General features: G+C 46.8%; 2 protein-coding genes across 19 annotated transcripts in view; both read left to right on the top strand.

Annotated features, from left to right (window-relative positions):
* Positions 1 to 24,900, top strand: part of LOC149325704 (polyamine-transporting ATPase 13A3-like) — a 783,814-nt gene that overhangs the window by 622,321 nt on the left and 136,593 nt on the right. The window lies entirely within an intron of this gene.
* On the top strand, positions 11,500 to 13,491 carry LOC149325706 (uncharacterized). Its single transcript, XM_089563359.1, has one exon. The coding sequence runs from the start codon at positions 11,500 to 11,502 to the stop codon at positions 12,145 to 12,147; it is 648 nt and encodes a 215-aa protein (XP_089419485.1). The 3' UTR covers positions 12,148 to 13,491.

Here is a 24,900-nt window from a genome sequence, read left to right as displayed (position 1 = left end):
ACACCATCTACCGCCAAGATAGGACTACAAAACACGGAGGTGGTGTACTGATTGTCATTGCCGATTACCTTGTATCAGACATCGTCATTGTCCCTACTGCCCTCGAAATGCTTTGTGTCCGCATAGACCTTCATTACCAAAGTGTTTTATTCTGTGTGTGCTACAGGCCGCCGAACGCGCACCAATTTTTTTGTGATGACTTACACGATGTATTGAATATTTTGGTTACACAATTCCCTTCACTGCCTTTACTTCTGTTAGGAAATTTTATATTTCCCCAGATAGATTGGTCCGGTTTCTTTACAACTGTCAGAGGTACTTCTGCTGTCAGCCAATCCTTTTTGAACATATGCATGCAGTTTAACCTTACACAGCTTGTTTCAGAGCCTACAAGGTTTGGTTCTGGTACATCTAACCTGTTAGACTTAATTCTTACTACTGCTCCTGATCTTCTACATTGTGTAACCTACATGCCCGGTTTGAGTGATCATTGTCTTATTCACTTCGAAATAACGGCGCCTACTGCTAAAAAAGTTAGTAGAATAAAGACAATTAGAGACTATTCCAGGCGTGACTACACATCAATTAACAGCGAACTAGCACTTTATAACTGCATGCAAGCAGGCATGCAGATAACTGCATGCCTGCCTTCTTCGAGAGAACCATTGATCAAAATTGGGCTTTATTTAAGAATACAGTCTCGTCACTAGTCGATAAGTACGTCCCAATCCGCCGAATTTCAAGAAAATCCCGATCACCGTGGTTCACCGTCGCCATGAAACTTTTGAATAAGAAGCGCTTCTTTCGCCATGCAAAGCGTGCAAGCACTGCGGAACGTTGGTCCGCATACGGTGATGTTCTTCGAACTTACCGACTTCCTATCAAAGAAGCCAAGCACGTGTTCCTAAATAACACACTGCCATCACTCCATTCTACTAATCCATCTAAGTTCTGGAACATTATCATGCCCAAAGAACGAACAATCATCCACCTTTCTGATAGTGCTGGGAATACAATGACAACTGAAGAATGCTGAACTGCCTTAAACCTTGCCTTTGCAACATCGTTTTCTCATTGTTCCTTCGATGTTGCTCCTGAAGTGCTCAAGTACGATTTCTTTCCGATGGACCCCATTGTCATCGATTTTCCTGGCATTGTGAAGTTAATCCAGAGCCTCAACTTATCGTCCAGTTGCGGTGTCGACAACATCAATTCGATGTTTTTGAAGAACACTTCTGTTTATTCCAGCATATATTTAGCGCACCTTTTCACCCAGTCTCTCGAACACGCCACAATACCGGCTCACTGGAAGGTAGCGAGGTTGGTTCCACTCTTTAAGCTGGGTAATCCGAATTATCCCCTTGACTACAGACCAATTTCATTAACAAGCATTCCTTGCACACTTCTTGAGCGCATTATATATTATAACCTCGCTTCTTTTTTGGAAAGTAACTCTTTCTTAAGCTCCTGTCCGCACGGGTTCCGAAAAAATTTTTCTTGCGTGATTCAACTCTTATCTTTTACTAATATCATAGCGTCGTCTTTAGATACTGGTTTACTAACCCACTGCATCATTCTTGACTTCGATAATGCTTTTGATAAGGTATCTCATCAATTAATCCTTCTTAAAATGAGTTTCCTAAATATTGACCCTAACCTTCTTAAATGGATTGAATGTTTCTTGACTAACCGCACCCAGTTTGTATCAGGTAACGACTCTCTATCATCCCCATGTGCTGTGACATCTGGTGTTCCCCAAGGCTCTGTTCTGGGTCCTTTACTTTTTTATTGCGAAGCAATACTACTTTAGCTACCACCTCAGCCCGTTCCAGCGCGAGGCGGTGGTAGGCACCACTTGACCTTTCGCGTGACCTTTGGCATAACGTCATGCCATCTGTGTAAAAACGGGGCCCCATCTCGCGCCATCGCAGCGCGAGGCTGGTAGGCACCAACCGCGGCCTAACTCTCGCTCCTCTCGCCAGGGGCGCTGCGCGCGGAGTGACGTCATACCATCTGTGTAAAAACGGGGCCCCATCTAGCGCCGTCGCTGCGCGAGGCTGGTAGGCACCAACTGCGGCCTTACTCCCGCTCCTCTCACCAGGGGCGCCGCGCGCGGAGTGACGTCATACCATCTGTGTAAAAAAACGGGGCCCCATCTCGCGCCGTCGCAGCGCGAGGCTGGTAGGCACCAACGCCGGTTCGCTCCTCTCGTCAAGTCTGTCAGATGCCGCCTCAAGCAAGCAAGACACTTCGGCAGAATGCAAAGAGGAAGCATCAGCGAGCTACGGAGACGACAGAAGAACGAGAAGAACGACTTTCCAAGCGGCGTGCTCAATATGCAGCCCGACGAAGACGGTCAACGTCTATGCGTCATTAGCCGTGTCAGTACATGGGAAACCAATAAAATAGCGGAACCTATCATATTCCTTCGCAATTACCAGGCTTAACCAAGCTAAGCCAGAGTCATTTTTTTGTATATATTAATGACCTTCCAATGGCATTAACTCTTCCCTTAAGCTTTTTGCTGATGACTGTGTTCTTTTTCGTGTAATACATAACATTAACGACAGTTCGCTCCTTCAGTCCGATCTTGATAAAGTCTTAATTTGGTGTCAGAGATGGTCTATGGTTCTCAATCCATCAAAGTGCAAAATTATGTCCATCTCACGCCAATCTAACCCGTCTAAAACATTCGATTACAAGATTAATGGAGTTTCATTAGGGAACGTTTCATCTTATAAATATCTGGGTGTTCACATCACTAACAACCTGTCCTGGCGCAAGCACATAGAATATGTTATTAACAATGCAAACCGTGCCCATGGCTACACACGCAGAAACTTCTCTCAGGCTCCATCCCATTTGAAGTTACTTTTACATCAGACACTAATACGGCCAAAGCTAGAATACGCATCATCAGTATGGGACCCCGCACAACTCACTTTAACCGATGCTATAGAATCTGTTCACAATCGGTCAGCTCGCTTCATCCTTTCCAACTATTCTCGCACGGCTAGTGTTTCTTTAATGAAAACTAATCTTGGTCTGACTAACCTCGCAGTTCGCAGAAATATTTCACGCCTCAGTATTTTCCACAGCATTTTCTTCCATAACGAGACAGTAAAACAGGAATTTTTTTCTTCGATACCATCATACGTGTCATCACGTGTTGATCATCCGCATAAAGTTTCCAGCCCAACTTGTAAAACGAATGTGTTTTTTAATTCTTTCTTACCAAAGACTAGCACTGAGTGGAACCACCTTCCACCGCATAATGCCTGCATTGAATACGCGTAATCTTTCAAGGCACTTATCACCAAGCATATCATCGAACAAGCGTCTGCATCATGATTGAACAAGCGTCTGCATCTGTACTTTTTACTATGTAATTTTTTTTTCTCCCACCCCCTCCATAACGCTCTGCTGGCCCTGAAGGTATTGTAATAAATAATAAATAATAAATACATAAATATGAGTCTGACTGCTTTTCTCTCAACTGCTTGAAGATTGCTTATAACTTGATTAGCATAAGGGACCCTTAAACAAATTTTTTGGGTTCTTGAAGCTGTGTGTTTGCATTCGGTGCTTTGCGCAAAATAAATGCACTTTCTTTACTTCTTCATTATTCTTTAAAAAACCAAACGATGTTAGCATATTCGAGAAGAGATCTAACTAAAGCACTGTAGGCTAATAACTTAGTTTCAAAACAGGCAATTTTGGTTTTGGTTTTGGTTTTATGGGGTTTAACGTCCCAAATCGACTAAGGCTATGAGAGACGCCGTAGTGGAGGGCTCCGGAAATTTCGACCTCCTGGGGTTCTTTAACGTGCACTGACATCGCACAGTACACGGGCCTCTAGAATTTCTCCTCCAAAGAAATTCTAGCCGCCGCGGCCGGGATCGAACCCGCGTCTTTCGGGTCAGCAGCCGAGCACCATAACCGCTGAGCGACCGCGGCGGCGGGCAATTTTGAGGCGTCATCTAATAAAAAAAATCGTCATAGATCTGTTGAGGTGATTCCATCACGGCAGCATTCCGTATGAGGTTATGGGATATCGATAAGCCACTATACTTATGTTCAGTAACTGCAGTAAGTGGTATGTCAGTTCTAGTATACTGAAATTAGGAGTTATCCTTGCGCCTAGAAGCTGTCATAATCACAGATTGAATAGCGTTAAGTGCCATCTGCCAGTGGGTGAACCCTTCAGTTATAGCTTCAGTGCGTTGTTATGGGGTTTATGATCCCTTGTTGCTTTACTTTCCCGATAAATGATGCAGTAATTTGCGAACAGCCGCATATTAACGTTCAGATGAATCGCTAGGTCACTTATGAAAATTAGGAAGAGAGCAGGTGCCATGACGTAACACTGGAGTTCACCAGACACAACATTTATGATATGAGAGGCTTGATGATTATTTTCAACAAATAGCGAACTCTCTGATTAGGAGTTCCTAGTCCAATTAACTAAATTCTAGTATCAATTCTAGTTTTTTAATTCGTTTCATATGCGCACCCCGACCAAATGTCTTCGAAAAATGTCGCAGTATGAAATCAGTTTGCTTTTGTCGGTCAATCCTGCGGGATAAGTCTTGAACTGAGCCTAATACTGCGATACTGTAGAAAGGCCTTGGCTGAAGTCATGCTAAATAAGTCATGAAGTCATGCTTGCATTTTTATGAAAAACTGTTGTATGTTTCAGAATAATACGTTCGAGTACTTTAGACGCTACAGAGGTGATGGAGAATGGTGTATTGTTAGCAACATCAATCCTGTTTCCTATTTTGTGTATTGAAATAATTTTGGCTATTTGCTATTCCTTTGGAAGGGTACAAGTTGGCATGAATTTATTAAAAATCACGAACAAATACTTAGCCATCCACTCAGGGTATCGTTCCAAAAAAGTAATTTGGAATTTTTTCTTGTCCTGCTCCATTTTTTCTGTCCAGATTTAATAACAGGTTAAGTACCCCACTCACAGTTACAGCTAGTGATTCTATGTGTTTCGCTGTTCGTGAGCTCAGGCTGAGAATAATACGGTTGTTGTAAGTAAAAACTGACGCACTATAATTATTAATTGAATTCACTGTCTCAAGGTTCTCTTCTTTGAGGCTGGGTTTTCAGTTTGTTTTTTCAGATTCAGTTAGCTCGAAAATTTTGATGGCAACGTTTTTATAAAACTATTCAGGGTGTTATTAAAGTAGTGCCATTTAAAAGACTTTATTCAATGTTTCATTCTTTGTATTTTGGGGCTGACTGGTTCTTCTTTTCTCGCAATACTTCAACTTGAGAGCTTTCATGCAGCTATTAACATTACGTTCCGCATCTATGACGTCGCGACAGATCCAAGGGATACGTCTTTTTTTATCTTCCTGTTACATTATGTAAACATATCAGTGCAGTATGACACAGTAGCTTTAAAGCTGTGCCATAAGGCTTCCATGGAAGAAGAAGTAACGCTTGCAATTTATTTGAATATGTCGAACTCGAAGGAAACATGACCTAGAATAATATTATCGTCGGCGTTAGTGAATTCATGTACACTGCGGCCGTGGCTACTAAATTATCATATTAAAAGGGGCACTACAGACAATTTGTTTGCGAACGGAGACTCCATCTTCTATTTCTGTTTCAGTTTTATGTAGAGCAATGTGGTGGCTTAGAAACACCACAATAAACGTGTTATTCAAAAAAACCTGCACACTTGTCAGTTGATATACAATCTGAGTGAGATGAAACTCTACCATAATATCTAAAATAGAATCTGAAGAAGCACAGCCACGTTGCGTTGTGGGCCGGTTAATATCTCGATGGTTAGTCACCAAGCATGATGAATCTGGTACCAAAAAGATGACATTGCATATACAACCCATACGGAGTACAAATCGGGAGAAGTGGGAGGCGCAGTTGTCCAGATCCGACTTGGATGCTCAGCGTAAGCTGGTCACTCGAGCCCAGCTGACAGCTCGAGCCCTGGACTGGGGACTCGTCCGTAACGACGCCAGCATCAGCCTCTGTTAGAACAGTAGTGTTTATTCTCCCTCTCTGTCTGTAAGAAGCCTAGCAAAATATTCTTTTAAGCTAACCTCCTTCAAACTTGTCTGGAAGACTTGATTAAATGCGAATAAACTTGAAACTTTATCTGATCGTTTTCATTCGTTACAGCAATATTAACCTAGTTGACTCTGCACTTGCCCTGTGCTAAAGGCTGAAAGCTGCGTGCGCTTGGAAAAACAGAACATTTATTTCACGAGCACACTATTTCAGAGGACTTTGCACCCGAACATTCTGGAACAAAAAATAAATGGGCTAAAAGTTTTTTTCAGACAAAACCTATGTTGTCTAATATTTGTTATTAAGATGTAGCGTTTGGTTAACGGTATTAAATAACAGCATTTCCTCAAACTACCGGTCCGAACGAGGCCCGCGATGTGCTCATGCCGTGAGCGTGGAAAAGAAAAACCTCCCTACAGGAGCAGACGGGCAAGTCTGCCGTGTTGTATTTTATGAAGGTGTATTTTGGGACGCATACTGCCACATGTTGGTGGTATCGTTAAGAAACTCAACTTTCACTACCTCTTGGAGAACTGCAGCTTGTTGTAGCTAGCTTGTTGTGATGTCTACGCTAGACATCACCCTCCAGACCAACCCAGCGCATGCCACACGAATGGGAAACTCTGTGACTCGGGACACGTGTCCTGATCTCACACTTTTCAAACACATCCAACACGTGGAATGGAACAACACAGAAGACGCACTAGGCAGTGACCACTGCATCATCGACACACTAATTCACACGCGGCCCCTCAAAAGGCCGCTCACACAGGCTCGACTCCCAGGCTGGCAGGCTTTCAGAAAGTCTCTGCCCTCAGCCAGCAAGGTTAAAGACGGATACGAGCACTTATGACAACACTGAAGAAACACGAAAAACAGATACAGACCACGGAGGGCTGCCCAGCGGTGGACAACCACATCTGGGAAGCCCGCCGCAGTCTCAAGAAACGTTGGAAAAGACAGAAACGTAACAGAACACTCAACAAGCGCATCCTAAATGTCACTCACAAAACAGCTCAGTATGCCTCCCAGCTTGCTGACACCAACTGGATACATCGCTGTAACACGGCTGCCAGGCAGATGTCCAGGAAGAACACTTGGAGGCTTTTCCGCGGCCTTATACACCCCGCGCAGACCCGGGGCGAAACACAGCGCAGTCAGGAGTATCTTTACGCAGGCAAAGATAATCTTGAGTTGGACGAACCGTTGCAACTCTTTCATCTCAAGGCAGCCCTGGCTTAAATGAGAAGACGCACTGCGTCTGAGAAGACGGGACAAGGTCATAGTCAATATGCTGGCCAATCTCTTTGACCAGGCGCATGAGGCCCTTCTAGAATACATCAACACTATATGGAAGGGTGAATCCCCGCTTCCCCTGGATTAGAAAACGGCTCTAGTAACCGTCATCCCCAAGGCGGGAAAGCAAATCAACACAGACTACTTGAGGCCTATCTCGCTCATCTCGTGTGTGGGCACGCTGATGGAGACCATGGTGCGGGATAGGCTCTCCGAATACTTGGAACAACGAAACACATTTCCAGACACTATGTTCGGCTTTCGCCCACATAGGTCGGCACAGCACATACTCCTCCAACTCAACAAAGACATAATACAACCAGTCGAATATCCACATAATGACAAGGTCGTCCTGGCCTTGTACGTTAAAGGCGCCTTCGACAATATGAAACACAGCGTCATACCAACACACCTCAATGAGATCCACTGTGGCCGCAATACTTTCAACTATATCAAAGACTTTCTCTCCGATCGAGCCGCACTAATCAAAATCCAAGAGGCAGAATATGGTCGGTATGAAATGGGTACGCGGGGGACACCACAAGGCGCGGTGCTATCCCTCCTACTCTCCAATTTGGCGATGCTCCATCTCCCGTACCAGTTGCAGGGTATTCAAGGCATACGGCATGCGCTGTATGCCGATGATACTACGATCTGGGCCACAGCGGGAAACTTAGGGCGCATGGAGGAATTCCGGCGAACAGTCGCTCACGTAATGGATCGCTACGCAGGGCACTGTGGTCTTTAATGCGCACCCAGCAAATTTGAATTTGTGCACCTTAGGGCATCCCCTATGGACACTACCAAAATACCTCTCTCCTTAACAAGTGGACCCATACATGAGGCCAAAGATTCGAATACTCGGACTTTTTATCCATAACCAAAGAAGAGTAGACACAACATTGCACAGACTGCGCAAAATTAGAGACTGCAGGTTGGTCGTATAGTCCGCCGCGTCTCCAATAAGAGAGAGGGTTTGCGAAGCAGGCATGCAGTTCGGCTGGCCCATGCTTTCGTAATCAGCCCAATTCTCTACTCGGTCCCTTATCTACACGACGAAGACAAAGTTGAGATAATACTCCGTAAAATGATGAACAGGGCCCTTGGCCTTCCTGTCTCCACCTCCAGTGCGAGACTTCTTGCATTGGGAGTGGTGAAAACCTTTCAGGAGCTCAAGGAAGCCCATCTCACAAATCAATACACGAGGCTAGCCCAATCGAAGTCGGGTCGGCACATGCTAGCCCGGCTTCACATCCAACACGATTTCCACATTCAGGAGTGGGTCCGAGGGTCCGAACTCGAGAGACGCGCCGTCAGATTTCTACCCCTCCCCACTAAGATAGATAAGGAAGACCATAGTGGTCGTCGCCAGGTTACTGCGGAAGTCTTAGCGCGCCACTATGGCAACAAGCATGGAGTACGTAGATGTAGCCGGGCCGAACCACGAGGGGTGGTACACGGCCGCGGTCATACATCAAGAAATACAGGTGGATGTACTCTCCTTTCGAGCCCCAGGCACAACACATGCTGAAGAGGTTGCTATCGCCCTAGCTGCTTCTGATTCAAAGTCCAAACACATCATAACAGACTCGCGTTCGGCGTGTCGCAATTATGAGGCTGGCTGGATAAGTCCATTAGCTGAACGCATACTAAGGAACTGCAGCCGAGATACCGATCCTACTCCCCGCTGCATAGTTTGCAAACCGGGCCACCAGGACCTAGCAGGAAACGAAGCTGGAGACGCGGCGGCCCGAGCACTCATTCACCGGGCGTTCCCATTGGCTCCTGAGCTCCTGGAACCTGAAGGTGGCTCCTTACTCTCGTTCAAAATTATAACATCTTATTATAAGAATAGGCATCGCGTGTACCCAGCCCCTGCAAAGGGACTGGGGAAAGCAAACGAACGCGTTCTGCTTCGACTATTCACTAATACAATGTTGTTCCCGGCAGTACAAAAACACTTCGACCCCGCGTTCACTGGCAGGTGCAAACACTATGGAGAGGTGGCTGACACCTGCCACATGGTTTGGGCTTGCCAGCGCAACTCACCTCTCTCCACCTACCCCAACCCTAACAGAGAGGAATGGGAGGCGGCCCTGCTTAGCTGCTCGGACCTTCAGGCCCAAAATGCTTTGGTCATCAGGGCTAACTTGGCGGCTTCGACCAATGGGGTCTCGGAATAAGGACTCCACCGATTTCGGGTCTCATTAAGAGAGCCTCAACTATTTTATTAAATAAAGGCTTTTCCTCATCATCATTATATCCGAACGATAGGAAAGCTGCCGATGCTGGTGACCTCGTTGACTCGTGCATTTCCGTTACCGTGCTGAGAAATTACCTCCTCGGCATGACGACGAAAGTCGTCCGTTTCTGTTGGCAACCGCCGCAAACTAAAACGGGGATGCAGTGGTGTTGCTTCTGCCACTACGGTGAACCTGCCTCCTCGTCCCGTCTGTCCCCGAGTGTGCAGAAGCGCCATGTATTGTCATGATCAATCCGCGAAACAACAAACGGCATCGTCTCTTTTACATTGCACTCCATCCCCGATTTCAGTGTGCTACCGCATGAGCCAGCGCCGCCGGTCCACAGTTCCACTCGCAGCGGACGGTCGGCGGCAGTTGCTACTAATGCGAAGGCATTACATGACTCATAAATACAAAAATGGCGACGTTACAAAACCCGAGATTGGTCGAAATAGTGTCACATCATCAAAGGCGGGAAAATACGAAACATTAACCAGCAATAGCCAACGCGAGTACATGAAACTGCGCCATCTACATAGGCAATAGAGTAGAAGTAGAATACAATGCAAATGAAATTAGAAATAAATTATAATGAAACAGGCATAGAATTACGATGCTTTCGCTTTACTCGCACGTACGTTGCCTGAGTGCCCCCGGCAATTTTCATACTATCGACTGTGCTTAAAATATTTATTTATTAACTTCTTTATTAATTCTTTACTATGCCGGGCATTGAGGCGCAACAGATAGGAGTGGCAAATAATTATACAAAATAATGTACAATGGTGGTTCTAGCCTAAGCTGGTCTTGGGCAAGAAAGAATTAATGTGCTGGTTAGTTCTGCAACTTGGAACATACACATTGAATCGATGATCAATATGGGATGATACGTTACATGGAGAAATGAAAAGACTTCGTTCTAGCTATTCATTTGTCTAATATATTTTGTGGAAAGAGAAGTCTAGGAAGATTTCGCCTCAGTGAAACATCTAGAAGGTCCAGAGTTCTTTTCATGAGTGTGACGTTAGACGAACGAGAGTAGTCAGTCAAGATAAAATGGGCTGAAGGATTCTGAAATGATTCAGAAGCATTAATCTGTGACTTGACGTTAGGCTCTCATGCGGAAGACGCACATCCTATTACAGATCGGACGACCGTTTTGTACAGAAGTAGTTTTAAACTAACAGGAGCAAGTGAAAAGTTACGGCGAAGGAAAGCAAGCATGCCATTAGCATTGCTTGTTATGTGTTCGGCATGTGTTTTCCATGAGAGATCACTGCTGATGTATACGTCAATGTACCATATGCAGAAACAAAAGCTGGTAGGGAGCCATTTAGAATACGTAGATGCGCGTTAGCTTTGTAAGGTATTCGTGTTACTTTCATTGCTTTAAATTTAGATACAATGAGCTTCATTAGCCAAGTGTCGCTCGAATCAAGCAGAAACATTATTGTCAAACTGAAGAACCAAGGTGCTATATGGGTTGGAAATTTCTCTGTAAATTATCCAGCCGTCAGCTAACACCCTGATAGACTGTATTCTGAGATATGGAAGATCAATAATATAGATTAGGAAAAGGAGAGGTCCTAGTACAGATCCTCGAGGAACATCCCATGTTACTGAAGGAAGATCAGAATTATGGTCATTAACTGTCAAATTCTTAGTACGACCGGCCAAAAAACAATCAATCCATTTTAATACGTAACTATCAACGATTAGTTTGCTAAGTTAGAGAAGTAGAAGAAGATAAGACACGGTATCCAAGGCTTTAGCAACGTAAATGAATATTCAATCAAAAATCGAAGAATGATCCAAAGCTGCAAAAAGGTCAATAGTAAATGCGGTTAACTGTGTTTCGCACGAATGGTTTCTTCGAAAAGCATGTTGATGGGCTGTAAAAAAAGAATTGATGGGCTGTAAAAAAAGAAACCAGCTTATATCCACTGACGGTGCTATAGCTGGTTTAAGTAAGCGCATGACCGATCTTGAGACACGTTTGGAAGCCATGACAGCCATAAAATCCGAGTTAGAAATTATAAAATCTGAAAATACTCGGCTATCTCGTCAGATTGAAACCCTCGAGGCCCGCATTGACGATAGTGAAAATAGATCCCGCCGTAACAACCTCATATTTTATGGAATTCCCGATTCTAACCCCTCCGAAACGTTTGCGGACTCTGAGGGAGAGGTCATTCGTCACTGCGCTCAACACTTGAGCTTAACCATTCATCCTGAGGACGTAGAACGTGCCCACCGACTCGGCCGCCATGAACCCAACCGCTCTCGACCAATAATAGTCAAATTTATTTCATACAAAATCAAAGACACAATACTCTCTAACGGCCGCAAATTTAAAGGAACGAAATTCAGTGTCGGCGAAGACTTCTCCCACAGAGTTCGTAGCGTCCGCAAACAGCTAGTCACCTTTGCTAAAGCTAATTCCGACAAATTTGCCCTACGCTACAAAACCTTGTATATCGGTCCCAGGCGCTACGTTTTTGATGAGATCTCGCAAACTGTGAAAGAAATAACAATCGCTACACCACAATCAGATTAGCAATCATCTCTTCGCAAACAACTAAAAACCCGCCCCAAAAATGTTCCCCTGTCCGCTGTGTTCACCAACATACGTAGTTTCCTTTCCAAGCGCGAACTTATTTCCAATATTGTCTTGTCATCTAGCAGCAATCTACTGATACTAACCGAAACCTGGTTGAACGGTGCCATCACAGACAGCGAAGTACTAACTGACTTGCCAGACTTCCAAGTCTTTCGGAAAGACCGCCAGGACTCACGAGGAGGGGGAGTACTGATAGCGGTGAGCCAGCAGTTATCAATGTCGATAATTGACGACTCGTCCGACCTGGAAATCTTATGGCTCCACTGCCACGCTGTACCACACACGATTTTACTCGGTGTCTGTTATAGGGCTCCACATAACTCTCGTGATTTTTCCTGTCAGCTTAATAATTCCGTAAGTAAACTTATCACGAAGCACCCTAACGCACACATCTTCCTCTTTGGCGACTTTAATTTTCCTAATATTGATTGGCAGCACCAGCCCGCACCGACAACTAATAATGGCGAAGCAAGGGAATTTCTAGATTTCTGCTACAATTTTAACCTTACTCAAGTAATATCCAAACCTACGCGCGTAACACAAAACTGTGCGAACATTTTAGACCTATTACTGACTAATTGCCCAGATAGCGTTCAGCCCATTACGTACCTCCCTGAGATTAGTGATCACAAAACTATGCATGTCAACATCGACCTTAAAGCAATTAGGCGCCCAAAATACAATAAAACAATCCGCCTTTACAACAAAGGTAATTATGATATAATGAATGCCGAACTGACAGCGTTTTTCGTAAGTTTTTCCTCAAGTTTTCATTCACGAAGTATTCATGAGAACTGGCTAGCATTTAAGAATAAACTTGATGCCCTAGTCAATGAATTCATTCCCCAAATAACTTTCCACGCTAATCCACACAAACCATGGTTTACTAAAAGTCTTAAAAGGTTGGAAAATAAAAAGAAGCGCCTGTTCCGCTCAGCAAGAGCCCATGGAACGCAAAGCGCATGGGCGAAGTACCGCGCTGCGGAAAAATCCTATCAAACTGCTATCCATGACGCCAAGCACAACTTTTTTCATCAAGACCTTCCTAATATGCTCAGCGATAACCCCAGGAAGTTCTGGCAAGCCGTTAACCCTCATCATGAACACGCGATTACCCTCAAAGACGAATCAGGCGCGGCTATGACCGACTCTGAGTGCGCTACTTTATTCAACGCAGCGTTCTCATCCGTCTTTACTAATGAAACCGAAACGCAACTTCATACATCTAATTTACTCTTTGAGCATGCTATGCCGGTAGTCGCATTTTCCTCACTGGGTATTGCGTCCTTAATTAGAAACATGAAAATCTCATCTTCATCTGGTGTAGACAATATTAACTCGAAACTCCTAAAGAACACTAGTGATATTTGTGCCGAGTTCTTATGCTTACTTTTTACCCAGTCACTCTCAACAGGACAACTACCGGACGATTGGAAAACTGGAAAGGTCGTTCCAGTCTACAAATCAGGTAACAAAGATTCGCCGTTAAATTACCGACCCATTTCCCTTACTAGCGTACCCTGCAAACTAATGGAACACGTCATCTATACTCATATCATAAACTTCCTCGACTCGAACAATTTTTTCCATTCGTCTCAACACGGTTTTCGGAAAGGTTTTTCTTGTGAAACGCAGCTAGCCCTATTCATTCATGATTTACATGCTAATCTCGATTCTAACCTACAGACCGACGCCATTTTCCTGGATTTTGCAAAAGCATTCGACAAGGTACCTCATAAACGCTTAATCCTAAAACTTTCCAGTTTGAACTTGCCCCCCGACATAGTAAAATGGATAGAAGAATTCCTGACTAATCGCTCACAGTTTGTCGTTGTTAACAATCAAAATTCCAATCCGCTACCAGTAACATCAGGAGTCCCTCAAGGTTCTGTACTAGGCCCGCTTCTATTCCTAATTTATATTAATGACTTACCGACCAATGTGTGCTCTAATATTCGCATGTTTGCTGACGACTGCGTTGTTTATCGCACAGTTACTAACGCCTCCGACCCAATATACCTTCAAGATGACCTAAACCGCATACAGGAATGGTGCGACCGTTGGCTAATGGAACTGAACCCTCATAAATGTAAACGTTTGTCCTTCCACCGCCGCCGTAACCCGCTTGATTTCCCATATGTAGTCGCTAACGTTCACCTGCAGTCCGTTTCATCATACAAATACCTAGGCGTCACGCTGTGTAACAACTTATCATGGGCTACACACGTTACTAACGTCATTTCCTCGGCTAATAAAACTCTCGGATTCTTACGACGTCATCTTCGCCACGCCCCACAACAGGTAAAATTACTAGCATATAAATCTCTTGTCAGGTCAAAGTTAGATTACGCATCGCCAGTTTGGAACCCTCATCAAGTTTACCTTATCAATGCACTCGAGTCACTTCAAAACAGAGCAGCCAGATTCATTCATTCCTCCTACTCGTACGATATCAGTGTAACATCTTTAAAAGCGGAATCCAGTTTAGCGCCCCTTTCACTTCGTCGTCGTATTTCTAGCCTCTGCCTATACCATAAATTTTTTCATAGTTCTCTGCGCTGCGCTCCCTACATTGCCCCGCCAGCCGGCATATCCCACCACATTCGTCATCCTTTCCAAGTGTTTCGCCCCCGTGCCCGTACTGTTACCTGTGCCGCTTCTTTTTTTCACCGTGTTTCTGTAGACTGGAACGACCTCTCCAATGACATCGCTACCATATCTCATGCCCATCCACATTCGCCGAAGCTGTTACCAACCATTTTTCAACATAACACTTGTTCATTTGACTGTATGTACCCACCCCTTATGTAATACCCCCAGTGGGTCTTTAAGGTATTAAAATGAAATGAAATGAAATGAAATTGGACGAGGGCAGAATAGATTACACGTTGAAGTAATTTGCTTGGAATAGAAGTTAATAATATTGGTCTGTAATTTATAGGCTTGTGAACATCACCAGACATGTGTACTGGAACAACCTTGCCCACCTTTCAGTCGTCGGGGAGCGTGCAGGCCTGCAATGATTGAGTAAAAATCTGGGATAACAAAAGAGAAGAATAAGTAATAGTGCTTTTCAACATCTTGTTGCTGATACCGTCAGCGCCTGCAGAAGATGGCTTTGGGACGTTAAACCCCAATAAACCAACCAACCAACCTTTATCAATAAATTTGTAAATTCTCTCACAGTAATTGGTGATGGCATCCATCTATTGGAGTCAAGGGTAAGCATTTCGTGAAGAGTAAGTGGCGCAGTTTTAACGAAACATAAAGAAAATGTACGTTTTAATAATGTGAATCACCGGTTCGGTTGGACTAGGGCACCTTGGTTATCTTGAAGTGAGATACCTTTTCTTTTTTCATTTCACGTTAAGCATGGTCCAGAACTTGCCTGGGTTAGTAATCAGCAGTCTTTGCAAAGTTTCTTGAAAAAATGTTGCGTTTCACGCTGGAAAAGGCAGTTTTGTATTGCGATGCCAGAGTACGATAAGCATTTCATCTCTCAGTAGAGTCACATATCATGCAGCGACGAAAGATGCGTTTTTTTTGTTTAGCATTCACTTCAAAGAAACACTAAACCGTGGGGAACGTTTATTGCGTGCTATTCTACACAATGGGATGTACTTATCAGAAAGGGTTTCCAGTTTGCCTTTGAAAAGAAACCATGCAATTATCGTCCAGTGAATGTTTCCAAAATGAGAGGGAAAAAACGTCAGCAAATTTTTCTAGTTTGGTGCTGCTTGCAAAGATTTTTGTAATCCCGAAATACCTATAATGTTTGACTCGGCGGGGTGAACGTGACGGCAGAGTGAAGTTTATAACTGAATGGTCGCTTAGTCCAGCCAGAAGTGTAAGAGATGAAACGGAATCAGGGCCAGTTGTTAGAACAACGTCCCGGATATTGGCAGTGGATGTTGTAATGCGAGTGTGATCTTTCACAATTTGACAGAGGTTAAGCGTTGAGCATAGGTCAAGGACTCTAGAGATTAAGAAACATCAGGGTGGACTTCCGTCTATGATATAGCAAGGGAATTAAAATCGTCTAAAAGAAAACTTGATGCCTTTGGGAACATCAGTACAATTTTGTTAAGACTGTCATAGAGGTCATCACAAAAACTGCTTGCAGACTGAGGGGGGGGGGGGGGGGGTTACAGTCACAAAATACGGTTTCCTTATTGTTTCTCTTTATATTGTAACGCGGCGGCCAGCCGAAGAATGAGGCGTGGAGAACGATGGATAAGAGATGATGTAATGGCCGCTGGCCTAGCGCGAGCGCTCCGTCCCGCGCCACTGCCAGCGTCGTCTTCTTCGTAACATTACCCGGGGCCACCGAGCGATCGTTGCGATCGTAAACAGAAGACGTCGATGAAGGGATAGGCGAAACGGTAATGGGCTTCCAGTTTAGAAAGAAGTGGCAAGGTGGTGAAGTGCTGGCCGCCACGGTGAATAAGAGGATCGAAGGATGAGTCCCGGTTCACGAAGCATCGGGGCCATAGGGTGCCAGGAGCTGACGGCCGAGGTCCTTGGACGCACCGGACGGCAGGGGCAGGGGGGCGGTGTCTTCGCATGTGGGTCTTGGGTCCATCTTGGGCCGGTCTTGGGTAAGTCGGGTCAATAAGGTCAATTCCTGTATGTATGTATGTATGTATGTGCTGCCGGCGTCGTCAGTGCATCGTGTCCTGTGGTCCGGGCGGGGGACGGGGCTGGGGTGAGCAGCGAGGAAGGTTCAGGTCGGGCGGGCTGGGGCACGGCCGGGTGGCGCGGACCAGGCACTCACGGCCGACGTCCACGGCAGGCGCAGGACACCGAAGCTCCGGGACCAGGATGGCGATGAAGAGACCCCAGCACCTCACACCAAATGTAACGTGGCGGCCAGCCGAAGAATGAGGCGCGGTGAACGATGGATAAGAGATGATTTAATGGCCGCTGGCCTAGCGCGAGCGCTCCGTCCCGCGCCACTGCCAGCGTCGTCTTCTTCGTAACAATATATTTGCGAAAGAATTCAAGCTAGGAGAGTATGAAAACGTCATAACAAAAAAAGTCATCCTCAAGAGCGATCGAAATCCCGCCACACGAACACCCAGAGTGATCTTGTCTATAAACAGTGTAAGATCGTTCACAATCGAACAGTTCTGAATTATCAATTTTGCCCGATAACCATGTTTCAGTAATTCAGTGGTTGTGGATGGGGTGGTGGGACCGTAAGGGTATTTAATCGAGGGAGAATCTGCGCCATCTGCTGTTCCAATCTCTTCGAATCTCTTCCATTAAGTTGTGCATGATTTTTTGCTCTTGGGATTTTTGAGACTCTGATCAATCGGTCAAAAGATGGGAGGCCCTGTCCACCCAGCTCACCTGTTTGGATGTTCCGGCCCTGGACGAGCCGCTAGAGTCTCCGCTTCTTGTTGGACTTTTGCTGGAGGATCTGGAACACTTCAGCCTGGGGAATGAGTTCGACCTGGAGCGTGTGGTCGAGGCACTGCCCTTGGAGCTTGATCGTGAAGGTCGTTCCTTGGCCCACGAGGATCCCGATGCTTTTCTGGTCGCGCGTTCGAAACGATGATTGCATCTTGCGTCTCCCGTTCTGTGGTCGCCTCCACATATGATGCAGACTGGGGTGCAGACTTGCTCTGGTGGATGGGGAACACCGCACCACTGAACCACTGACAGTGATCTTGGACTGGCACAGGTCACGCCTGTGTCCAACTTTGCGACAGTTCGTGCAGGATTCAACTTTCGGACGAAACGGGTAAGCCGCATGTAGGACTCCGAAGTACCTGATGGATTGTGACAGCCTGTCCGCCGCGAAGTGGATTAGAAGGGATGTTGACGTCTTTCCTAGAGAACGTGCCTGCACTATGGGAAGTAGTGAATTTGCTCTTCTCAGTTCTTCAAAAATTTCCGTTGGAGACTCATGCCCGTAGGCCTTGTATATGATTCCCTGGATTGCAGTGTCAGGGGGGGGGGGGGGCAATGTAGGCTAACATTGCCACCTTGAGTCCGTGCACAGTGATGGATTTTAGTTTGACGTACTGAAGAGTGCGTTCCTTGCTGGGTGTCGGCATTGTAAGAATGTTTTTGGCTGGGTTATTGCGCACTAGATCCTTTTCGGCCGCCACTGGTACCGCGCTGCCGTTCAGTATGGCTGCTCTAAGCTCGCGCTCTGAGAACGCCGTGACATCAAAACCGCCGCCTGTTGGCCTAAAGACAATCTTGTAGTCGTCGCGCGGCAAGGGAGGTAAAGGCCGTGAATTTTTGTAGTGAGGTGAAGCGGGAGGCAATTGCTCTTGTTTTTTAGCTGAACCACATGCCGCGTCTCCGGCTTGGCGTCTTGGCGTCTCTCTGTTGGCTGCTTGAGTTGAATTCTCAATATTGGCTTGGTTTTCTTTTCGAGAATGTCGATCCCTGACTGTGAGGACATGTATCCAGTCGGGAGTTTGAACCTCGTGTGGTGAAATGGGCTCACCTTGCCCGGTGTACTCCATGGCGAGAGATGTGGCAGATGCGGGCCAAGTCGCCGCTGTCTGCGGCCCTCGGCTGAACGCGGCCGCCGGACACCGGCCACGTTTAGTCTCGAACTTGCCGAAATGGTGGTGAAGGTGACAAATACGGTTTCCAACGATGCGGAACAATCTTCTGGAAGTCTCGTGGTGCTGGAGTTCGAAGTAAGCGGCAAAACTTTCTCAAAAACCGTGTAAAACACGGAGCCCATTCGGCGAGCGTCCGCTCCCGTTGGGCCCCCGACGGGGGAAAAAAAAATACCAGGAACTTTAGCGGCTAAAGTGGTGAAAGGCGAAAGCCTGAGTGCTGCATTCTGCTATGCGAGTGCTCACTTCACATTCTGTGGGTGCATTATTAACTGCCAATTAATGACGCTTAAGCTTCGCCTTTAGGAGTGGAACGCGACAGCGTGTTGTAGCGCTGCCACGGAGTCCAAAGAACGCCACCACCTGTTCGTCTCGGTGTTTTTCCCTTCGAACGCAACGCTTTTTGAGGAAAGGAAATGGTCTGTAATTCTCTGTCATCTCGGTGGACACCTCAGCCGCACCGTACAGGAAGGGAGGAAGTGTGAGGGAAAGAAGAAAGAGGGGCCGCAATGAACAAAATGAAAATTGTATTTGAGGAAAGGAAATTACTCATTAACTGTCTCACATATCTCAGTAGACACTAGTCGAAAATTGTATTTGAGGAAAGGAAGTTGCGCAGTAACTGTCTCACATATTTCGGTGGACACCCGTCAAATTTCGCGCGCGGGGACGTCACGACAACTTGGGTCAATCTGAAACGCGGACAAATAAGCCTTGCTCATCGGTTTATTGGTTTTTGAGGAAAGGAAATGTATCTGTCTTTCACATCTCGGTGGACACCTAAACCTCGCCGTAACGGGAAGGGAGGAAGATGGGAGTGAACGAAGACACCGTATTCACTAGGCGCACCTTTGTTCATTCCAAACCATCGAGCTGGCATGAAGGAGTGGTAGCGGGCTGGTGGTGGTGAAAACTTTTATTTTGTGAAAAAGAGTTTGGGAGCCACAGAGTGGCCCCGCTACATGGTCGGCGTCCCTAGTCCGGAACACCGCATGACGAGGCTCCGTCTCTCGCCCGTTTCACCAGAGCTCTTTGGGACTCAAGCGAGGAGCAGTTGAGGAGGGCAGTCTCCCATGCCTCTCTGGAAGGGGTAGGGGAAGGGGGAAGGTGGGGATTTTGAGTACATGCCCACACCATGTGGAAGATATCACAGGTCTCCCCACAGTGTGGGCATCACCCATCCGTGTTAGGATCGTAATGTTTTATTATTGCAGGACAGTGTAGAGTACCTGTCTGTAGGCGCCTTAAAGTTCGCTCCTCCGTCTTACTCAGCCCTTTTGCAGGGGCCGGGAAAAGGCGGTGGTTGTCGCTATAATGTGTTAATATTTCCCTGAATCGCAGCAGCGGCTGGTTAGTCTCCGAGCCAGAAGAGCTGGGATGAGGAGCCCGGTGAGTAAGCGCTCGGGCAGCCGCGTCAGCGGCCTCATTACCTCGTAAACCCTGGTGGCCAGGAGCCCAAATGATTCGTTTGGGTGTTGGATCAGTGGCAGTCCGTCGTAGAATACAAGCAGCTATGGGAGAGATCTCCCCTGCCAAGTAATGTTCACATGCTTTTCGGGAGTCCGTGATGATTATTCTCGAATTGGCGTGGGCGGCAGCAAGCGCTATCGCTACTTCCTCGGCCCGCATTGAATTCGGGGCTCGAAAGGAGAGTCCATCAACGTGCATTTCCTGGTGAACGACAGCGGCCGTGTAAAATCCCGTGGGCGATGGCCCTGCTACATCTACATAGTATACACCGGGTCGGGAGCCGTGTTGTCTCTCAAGAGCCCAAGCCCGCGCTTGTCGTCTGTTTTCATGCATGTCGGTGTCCATGTTACGGGGGAGCGGGGAGACCCAGAGCATATGGCGCCATAGTACTGGAATACGCTCCGCCTCCTCTGGAGTGCAGTCGTGTTGGATGTGTAAGCGGTTTAGCAGGCGGCGCCCAGGAGCCGTCTGCGTGAGCCGCGTGAGTGCGTGGGCTCGACTCGCACTCCGGAGACCGGGGTTCGATTCGCAAGCTCGGCAAATTTCTTACTGGGTTTTATTTATTTATCTGGTCTGACTAGAAAGTTTGTTTGTTTTATCGGGGTTTAACGTCCCAAAGCGACTAAGGCTATGAGAGACGCCGTAGTGGAGGGCTCCGGAAATTTCGACCACCTGGGGTTCTTTAACGTGCACTGACATCGCACAGTACACGGGCCTCGAATTTTGACTAATTGGTTCAGTAGGGAATTAATTAAACTCAGTCAAACTTACTTGGAGCATCACTAAACGATCCCTTTAATTGGTTGCATGGTTAGTAGGCAAAGTAGAATTGGCTCCGTTTGAAATTCGCGCACTGTGACGTCACGACCGTTTCGACCAATTGAAAAGCGTGACATTTCTGTCGACAGCTCCTGCTTACAACGATGAGGCATTAAAGGCTTCCGCCTTAAAAGCGCGCTTCGATCGCGGAGGCCACGCCATGGTGGCACCGCCGCGGCTTGCGACGGCGCGAGTCGGTCGCCCTTCTCTTCGGCGTGACGTCACAAAGCACTTGTTGCGCTCCTAGCGGAGAGCGCAGGCGTTAGGCGCCGGTGGTGGTGGCACCGCCGCGCCACGCCAAAGGCTGAAAGTGCAAGTAGTAAAGCTTTCGCTTTAAAAACTTCATTTGTCGGCTACCACCTGGGAAGTAAACTTCCTTTCAAGCGCGGCCTGCATGCAGCGATTCTAGCTCACGAAATCAAGCAGCGTGTATAAAGTCTGCGGCCAAGCTCGCAACTTGCACTGTCATGGACATTCATTGTGCCCGCGTATTATGGCCGTGTTCTGGGGTCGCATGCGGCAGCAATTATGAATCACTGCGTAAGGCGCGTTGCCAAACCCTACAATGACTAAGCGCTATCACGTTCAGGTGCAGACGTAATGTTCCATCTTTGCAAAAAAATGCGCGCGGCAGGGGGTGCAGGCAGAATGGCCAACGGGGGAACCTCCTCCACTTGTTTACTGAAAGCGGCCGCTGTGTGTCGCCACAAGGAGGGTTCGAGTAGGGTGCCTCGATGCCATCGCCGCCGTCCAGGGTGGTGACACGCTTTGGCATGCGCCGCGCCGCCGTCTTCTCCGCGCTCGCCATCTTGGGGCAAGCCGCTTTTCGTGCCGCTGCTGATGAGGGTTCGAAGCTGTGTTTTGCGCTGGATTCTGAGCTGATGAACTGCTTTAATTCACGAAAAATAGTATGCCAGGGTGTTGTGTTCCATTGTGTGCCGGCTCGGCGAAGAAAGGAGCGCGACGTTTTCTTTTTCCACGGGATGAGGGACGGAGAAAAATATGGGAAGCGAAAGTGAAGCGTGAGAACTGGAAGGCGAATGGCAACGCGAAGATCTGCAAGGCAAGCCACAATGTCTGTGCTGTTTTTATGCATCATTAAAACTTCTTTTTTTGGCTAGTTTGTTCATATAGATAATGTAAAAAATTTAGCGCGAACAGACAGAGACCACGAGGAAGATGAGAGACACACACACACAAGCGCTTGTGTTTGTGTACCGTCTTTCTCTTGGTCGTTGTCTGCGCTAAAGATTTTAGAACTTTTTCTAAATGTCGCTAGCAGTTATGTGCTTTCAGTAGGAATAACATTATACTACACCGCTCCGCCCATCCGCTTGTAAGCACTGACTTTGTGCGATTTGAATATATGTTTTTGCCTTGTTCGCCAAACTCGCACTGTGCGCAACAGGAATTTTTGTGTGCCTTCAAAGCTGCAGCTCGAAGCCTAGTTAGAAACGTGAGTACAGCACGTGTTGCATCGTATTGCCTGGCATTGGAAGTAGCGCGCTTTGTTTTTGAGGCGGAACATTTTGAATTACCAGTTATGTGAAGGCTTACAAGCTAAATATATGAATCATTGCGTCTTTTCACTTTCAGTGAGCTACACTCATTCCGTATCATTCACGGAGTGTCTCACGATGATCTTTACTCTCTCGCGATCGAACATTTTTTTTTGTTCAGAGCCGCGGTGAAAACACGTGAAGCAGGTGGAGCCCGGTATTTGTCGAAGGAATGCGCCATTGTACTCTTTCAACAGCTGCCCTTTACACTCGATCTTGCGAGGCTTCCGGTTCACGCAGATTAAGGAGCATTCCCCTCTCTCCTTTTCAAAAAAGAATATAATAGAGGCTGACGGGTGAACCTCCCACGTGCTACCTACCCACTTTTCTGGCCAGAGTAGGAAGTGAAAATGCAGTCTATGAACAGGGAGTTTTGGTTGCAAAAACCTGCCTACGAGTCTGCCGTCCTGGAATTTTTGCAAGTGGTCTTTTCGCAAGTGCTAAATTCTGCGCAGCACAAATAATAAGCCCCTTCACCTTCCTTTTCTCAAATTATTCGCGGGAATAATTTTTCTAGGTATTTGCGATTCGCAACGAACGCAAACGTTAGGCCCTCGCGAAATTTAAGTCGGTTACAGTATATGGCTGGCAATCCGACAAGTCGCGAAGAAACTTCTATTGTGAACTGGCCGTCGCTTTAAGAAAGCGGCCCCGAGGAAGCAAGGTGGCTGCGCAGTACAGAAGTTCATCCCGAATACAGCTCTTTCTTCTCCATATAATGACACATCGCGAGGCGAAGTGCACCGTTGTCAAACGCGCAAATACCGGTCCGAGGTTAAGCCAAATTTAAGTGAAGTTAAATTTGCCCGTCCGACACCCGAATTAGTGCTGTCGCTTGGTTGGCGTCCACAGAAATACTTCGTGATCCAGTGCTTATAATATCGCACCGCTTCCTTAACGCTTTTTTATTATCTCATTTGTTTGCGTGCACACGACCAGAGGCGCGAAATGACAGTTTCATCCTCTCTCTCATTTTAGCGCCACTTCGAGGAAGATCAGTTTGAGAGAAACAGAATGGATGCACGGCGGCTCCTCAAGTCAATGGCTGTCCCGACGTTGTTTGATTTTAGACGTGTTTGCCCACATTCGGCTTGCTAGCCTAGTATCCGCATCAGATAATCTGAGGAGCACTAGAGCCTCGGATATGTTTGGGTACTGATTAATTAATTTCTTTCTTGCGCAAACAGCGCAGCCGAAGCGAAGAAAGCCGCCTGCACCGCGGCTTTTTCCTGGTAGTTCTACACCTGACGCCACAAAAGGCTCTTCGCCAACCCCTGAGACGCCACCTGACCAGGAAGAGACCCGAGCCGACTGCGATGCAAAATATTTTTGATATGCGCGGCTGACTAAAACGTCAACTAGTTGTTCATCTGCATCAACAGACGCAGTTAAAGCCTTTTGCATGTCATGCACCTTATAAACTCCGTCATGCTCTGGCAGTACAAAAGGCATTGCTCTGTAAAGCAGTCACTGCAGTTAAAATAACCGCTTTGAGCATCTGAGACGGCCAAAAAGTAAGTGCTGTCCTAGCTGCACAGTGGTCATTTGCTCTAAAAGCTGCGCTTGTAAGCACAGCCTAGCTCTTTTCTCATTTATATCACTAAGCAAAAAGTGCTCAGAACTGTGAGCATATATGCAGAAACCTTATACAGCTCAGCCTGCTAGCGAAAGCGCGTTCTAAAGAAGGATACCGGCCGACGCTCCGTAGGCCCGCATTTCAGCGCTTGCCCCAAGATGGCGCCCACGAAGGTCGTGTCTCCACCCTGTACGGCGCAGTGCTGGGCATCGAGGCACCCTAGGTTCGAGGCCACGCGCTCCCGCGCTCATATTGCTCATGACAGTACATACATGTACGTCACGGAAGCCTGTTTGTGGCAGGCGGCACACCTTCCCGAGTTGTGGGCAACATGCCAGGGGATAAGTGTTTAGGCTGTTACCCGTGTCTTAATCCAAAATACTTCATTGTAAATGCCTTACGAGTAATGGCCTTTAGGACAGCGACCTTTATGGTATGGCCGTTTAGTTCAAATGCTTTTAGCACGTAAGGACCTTAAGTGCACACAGTATTAAGTACTGCTGAAAGATATTCCGCGCCCAGCCATGCTGAAACGTCCGCTATTTTTTTCCCAAGGCTGCACAGTGAAAGCTTTTTCTCACCACAAACGCGAGGAAAGTTTGAAATTCGGGGCTGGTAGGCTGTCCTGTTGATGACACACGACGGATATCACCAATAGAGCATCCGTGCAGCGGAAGAATTC

The sequence above is a fragment of the Amblyomma mixtum genome, chromosome 10 (genome assembly GCF_055824585.1).
Source record: "Amblyomma mixtum isolate Tamu chromosome 10, ASM5582458v1, whole genome shotgun sequence".
In the NCBI taxonomy this organism is placed as follows: Eukaryota; Metazoa; Arthropoda; class Arachnida; order Ixodida; family Ixodidae; genus Amblyomma; species Amblyomma mixtum.
The sequence above is the reverse complement of the archived record's forward strand: the minus strand, read 5'-3'. Positions and strand labels throughout refer to the sequence as shown.